The sequence below is a fragment of the Nicotiana tabacum genome, chromosome 2 (genome assembly GCF_000715075.1).
Source record: "Nicotiana tabacum cultivar K326 chromosome 2, ASM71507v2, whole genome shotgun sequence".
Taxonomy (NCBI): domain Eukaryota; kingdom Viridiplantae; phylum Streptophyta; class Magnoliopsida; order Solanales; family Solanaceae; genus Nicotiana; species Nicotiana tabacum.
In genome coordinates this window covers 124,234,765-124,240,478 of record NC_134081.1, presented here as the reverse complement: position 1 = coordinate 124,240,478, position 5,714 = coordinate 124,234,765, and the positions used below count along the sequence as shown (strand labels likewise).

Here is a 5,714-nt window from a genome sequence, read left to right as displayed (position 1 = left end):
TGAACTTGTGGTGTAAAATGAGGCACATATATTTTGTGTGGCTATAAATTATTGCATAAAAGTAAATTGTTTCCAAATAGGGAAAGAGGTCATTCTTTTTGGCACGGACTAAAAAGAAAATAGGTTCACATAAATTGAAACGGAGGGAGTAATTAACTTTGGTCATCGAGGCTTAGCTAGATGCACAAGCGGAGTTAGTATTTCAACCTTATGAGTTCCGAATCATAGAATTACGACTTTAAGTGCTTATAATTGAGTTCTAAATTTAATATTTGTACATATTTAATGAATTTCTTAACACAAAATACACTATTAACCTGTAGCTCGACTTATAATTGAGTTCCAAATTTAATATTTGTACATATTTAATGAATTTCTTAACACAAAATACACTAGCTCGACTTCTGCGTCCATGGATTCCATATTTAATAAAATCCTAGCTACTACTCTTACTACCATTGATTGATTCTATAAATCTACCAAGTACTAACTACGCCAACCGAGAAAGCGGTGGTTTCCGCCTTCCTCCGCCGTCTACAACCGTCCCACAACCGAACTACGTTGCCGTCAATTACCTTCATGTCCTGGTATCTATACCACCCCATTTCCCCATTTCTCATTTTCAATAAATTTTCCCAATTCTCAAACCACATTTCAACGGCGCCGTCTTCTCCTTTCTGATCACCGTCGTCTCCATCGACGTCACATTCTTCGCCGTCATCTTGCTTAAAATAAACCGTGAGTTTCCCTTTTGTTCCTTCTTCTTTGTTCATAACAACACCAGTGTACATCTCAGTAGTAACTGTTGAAGATGATGGTACCGACGTCGTTTGCGGTGGAGATGGAGATGGGGCACCGGAAAAGTCGCCACGTGGCTCCGGTGAGGGCAAAGTTGAAGAAGTTTTGATCTTCCAAAAGCTAACGGCAGCCGTAATAACGGCGACCCATGCCCAAACATTGTTGACGACAGTAAAGAAACCGAAGCTCAAGTAATTAAAAGCAAGAGCTTCGAGCGGATATTCCAATATTGTATTCATGTCTTTTACAAAGAGTCTATATATCTAGAGTTTTCTTTTTCTCTCTATGTTAATGCAGAAAGTCGAGCGTAAAGAAGGGAATATATATATATATGGAAGTTGGGGTGATGAACGTGAGCTAGCCGTGAAATAATTAAGGGAACAGTGAAAAGCATCTTTAGATTAGATGCTGGGAATCGTGAGCGAAGATGCTAAGGTAAGATCCAAATTCCTATGGCTGTTACTATATGAACGAATGAGTGGCAATTTGAGCCTAACCCATCTCCCCCGTCCAATTCGCGCGCGTTAGGTCGGATATTGACCCGTTCATTTGTTGAACTCATCCTTGACCCAATTCATCTCATGCCATCTAAAGTTGAACTGATTTTTATTCGAAACTTAATAATGAATAACTTTGCTAAAATATCTTTAAAATATATTTTTTTTGTTTGATATGTTATAGTATATAATAGTAACAAAAAGAAGAAAAAAAAGTCTTATTTGATAATTAAACCATTCATAAGAAAACAACATACATTAATTAAAGTTTGATAAAAGTTGGGCGGATTGGGCTATGACCCAAATTTAGTTGACCCAACTCATCTCATTCCAAGTAACTTTGCCCAATCTGCCCATTTGACACCCCACCACAATGTATTTGGAAGAATTAACCAAAATAACCGTTCACCCAACTGCTTAAACTAAAAATAGTCGGCGAAGGTATAATATATGCATAATTTATGTATTATATATATATAATTATATATATATATTATATATGTATAATTAATGTATAAATTATGTATATGACTAGAAAAAGTAAATAATCAATATGGCCGGTTATTTGTGAGTGCACGTGAGGCAGGACACATCGATGGGGAGACCAAATTGTGCCAACTACAACTAGAGTCACTTGTTCAATTTGAGGATATGAATACACACTCGTTCACTATCACTCATAGCGTCTGAGAGTGTAATCACAAGATCGCATATGACGGCGCCATTTCTCAGGATTGAATTGGAATGAAATTAAGGGTGAGTTTGGTATAGTTTTTGGTGAAAAATATTTTTCAATAAAATATTTTTTTGGAAAACAAGTAGTAATCTTATTCATTTTCCGATGTTTGGTATGCAAATTAAGAAAAATAACTTCTCAAGAGTATTCATAAATAATTTAGATACAATAAACATGAAGTCATACACTTTCGAACCAACAACCTTCGAACCCACAAATTTCATAACTAAAAAAAAACGAAATTTGAAATTACGAAAAATAATTTTTTTTAAAAATCCTATGGGGGGAGGGGGTGGGTGGTGCATAAAAAAGAAAAAACAGAAATTTTAAAATTATAAAAAAAAAAGTATTTTTTTTTTGTGCGGGGAGGGTTAGTGGGTGGGTGTGGAGTGGGGAAGGGGGTGGGTGGTACAGAAAAAAGAAAATAAATAGAAATTTTAAAATTACAAAAAAAAGTAAAAAAAATTTTGTGCAGGGGTGGGGGTGGGTGGTGCAGAAAAAACAAAAAAATAAAAATTTAAAATTATATATATTTTTTTTTGCGGAGTGGAGTGGTGGTGGGGGTAGTAGGGTGGGTGGTGATTAAAAAAGACTGAAATTTGAAAAAAAAAAAAAAATCTTTTTTGGAGAGAGGAGGTGGGGGTGGGTAGGCATAAGGTGGGGTTAGGTGGGTGAGTGTGGGGTGGGTTGGTGAGAGTGGGAAATAGAGTAGAAAGGTTGAGAAGGAGTTTTGGAAAAGGTTTTCTATTCTCTTAATATGGAAAATATTTTCTCCAATTGGAGGAAAATGAGTAAATAAGAAAAATATTTTTCAAAATATTTAAATCAATCAAACATGAAAAAATTAAAAAATATTTTTCGAAAAATATTTTCTTTCATACCAAACACAGCCTAAAAATAGTTGCTGCTCTTATTTATGTAAGAGAAAATTTAAAAAGACAAAATAAAAAGGAGAACAAAAGGAAAGATCACATCAAACGGCAGTCGTTGCGTGAGTTAATAATAAGAAATGTTTGAATTTCTAATTTGGCTTCTTTAGTTGGATATTCGCATATTTACTCTTGGATTCAATTCCACTACTCCATTTGTTTAACCATTTATCTTACATGGGGTCGTTGTTACCATCTTTACCAATGCTAAACAATTTTGAAAAATAATTTTGAACAATAATTTTTGTTTGATTAATCTTTTCAAAAAGTATTTTTATATGTCAAATTACAAATAAGGATATTAAGAGATTTGCTTAATAGTTAATATTATATAAGTAAATAATATATAAATAAACAAATAATTATAAATATTTATTATTAAAGATAATAATTAAATATTTTATTTTATTTAAGTAAAATATAAAAATAAAATTAAAAAGTACTTTATTCTTTCAAGATAATTTAAATATATAAAAAAATCATCCAATAAATATGAAAATTCATCCCAAAAGTCATTTTATATTACTTAATAGTTTAAACTAAGTAAGGTTATTTTGGTATATATAATATTTTGTAAAAAATATTTTTGATAGGAAGAAAAGTCAAAACTATTTCTGCTTCTGCTTCTAGAGAGAATCTACTTTTTTCTACTTCTACTTCCAGCCAAAAACATTTTTTTTTCAAAAAAAAGACTTGATCAAACACTTCAAATCGAGAAAAAAAAACTTTTTTTTTGAAAAAATAAAAAATCCTTTGACGTGGCGAGAAGCTTGGCCAAACTATAAGTCCGTTCCCGGAGAATATTAAATATTTAATTACGTAACGCAAATGGGGTTGTTTTCTCTTTAAATCTTGTGGCAGACAAGACTGGACCGTGCAGCTTTTAACTTTATATGTACTCCAGTTAGTACATTGAATTCGGACTGTTTTAATTTTACCCGTAACTATTCTTAATATATATACTTTGACAACAACTTATAAGAACACAAAACATGCATTTAGATATGTATTGTAATTTTGATATATTTCCATGTTATCTTTAGCCAAAAAAAATATTAGGAAATGCAAGCAGACTACGTAATTTCTTCCTGTAACAAAGTGTAAGCAGTCAAACGAGTAGTATAAGTTTCAAAGCATGAAAATGAAGTTGCAAATATGGATTCAACAAGCTACGTACGATGTAGGGCCCTGTCTTTGCTGTTGTTTTTACAATCTGTGCGTTATAAGCTTAGAGAACAAAGACAAAAAATGCAGCATTTCCGTTGTAAAGATTTAGGTATTACAAACGCTAACAAAGCTAGGATTTTAAATATAAAAAAATAAATTCATTAACTAATCAAAGGGTGGTGTTATTTATAGTATATAGTAGCTCCGCCACTAAACACTAATAGCTAGAATATGTACAATTTTTCTTGCTAAAATTCCATAGTGGTGAAAACCGTTATTACATTCTCTACTAATTATAACAGCAACCTACTAGCTACGTACGACTCCTAAACTACGACGTACTAACTACACCAACCGAGAAAGCAGTGGTTTCTGCATTCCTCCGCCGTCTACAACCGTCCCACAACCTAACGACGCTGCCGTCAATAACCCTCATGTCCTGGTAAGAGTACCACTCCATTTCTCCTTTCCTCATTTTCACCGCACTCTCCCAATTCTCAAACAGCTCCTTACTCAACTCTACGCCGCCGTCTTCTCCTTCCTCATTACCGTTACCGTCATATTCTCCACCGGCAATATCTTGCTTAAAATACACCGTTAGTTTCCTTTTTTTTCCTTCTTCTTTGGTCAAAGCAACAACATGAAACATAATAGTAGTAGCTGTTGATATTGTTGCCTGCTGATCAGTTGACTCCCTTTCTACCTGTGATGACGGTGAAGACATAGACGACGTTACCAAAGTTGGCGTCGGCGGGGGTGGAGATGGGGCATGGCCGGAAAAGTCTGCACGTGGCTCCGGTGCAGGTAACGTCGAACATGTTTTGATTCTCCAGAAGCTAATGGCGGCCGTGAGAACCGCGACCCATGTCCAGACATTGTTGACGATAGTAATGAAACCGAAGCTCAAGTAACTGAAAGCAAGAGCTTCAAGCGGAGATTCCAATGCATTCATGTCTTGATCAATTTTCTTTGAAACTTTTCCTGATCAGTTTTCCTTTTCCTTTTCTCTTAGGTAAGTGGAGTACTTTAATGTAGGGAATATATGGGAGTGGGGTGACAAATGTGAGCCGTCGGATACAAGAGGAAGAAGGAAATCAGAGAAGCATATGAGATTAGATGCTAGGAATCGTGAGCGAAGATGCCAAGGCAGATCCAAATTCCAATTACATGGTACCATATTATATATTCCACGTCTCCCAATATAACATTCATTCACTATAAAATTCAAATTATTTATAGAATCAATTTTCATGCTACGTTATAATATACATTTTCTAAGATTAATTTTACTGGTCATCCAACTTATCATTTATTTCACAAAAGTCACTTATCTATTTTTCATCACTTAAAAGTCACTCAACTTTGCCTTTGTAACTTAAAAATCATTCGAGTTCAAATCCTATAAAATATCCTATAAAAATATGACATGACATTAAATTTAATTAAAAAATATAATTATAGTGCCACGTAAGCTTAGATGGACCATACCCAATTTAGACCCATTTCATCCACAATTTGATTTGACCCATAACCTAAATGGGTTTTAATATTTTGAACATTAGAAGAAAAAGAAGAGAACAATTATTT

General features: G+C 33.8%; 2 protein-coding genes across 2 annotated transcripts; both read right to left on the bottom strand.

Moving 5' to 3' along the window:
* Positions 1-307: 307 nt before the first annotated feature.
* Positions 308-1,240, bottom strand: LOC107821669 (uncharacterized). Its single transcript, XM_016648102.2, has one exon. The coding sequence runs from the start codon at positions 1,035-1,037 to the stop codon at positions 477-479; it is 561 nt and encodes a 186-aa protein (XP_016503588.1). The 5' UTR covers positions 1,038-1,240; the 3' UTR covers positions 308-476.
* A 3,218-nt stretch (positions 1,241-4,458) lies between these two features.
* On the bottom strand, positions 4,459-5,079 carry LOC107790985 (uncharacterized). Its single transcript, XM_016612964.2, has one exon. The coding sequence runs from the start codon at positions 5,077-5,079 to the stop codon at positions 4,459-4,461; it is 621 nt and encodes a 206-aa protein (XP_016468450.1).
* Positions 5,080-5,714: the final 635 nt, after the last annotated feature.

Excerpts from the sequence above, each read along its gene's own strand:
- LOC107821669 (XM_016648102.2), bottom strand. The coding sequence starts at position 1,037 with ATGAATACAATATTGGAATATCCGCTCGAAGCTCTTGCTTTTAATTAC.
- LOC107790985 (XM_016612964.2), bottom strand. The coding sequence starts at position 5,079 with ATGAATGCATTGGAATCTCCGCTTGAAGCTCTTGCTTTCAGTTACTTG.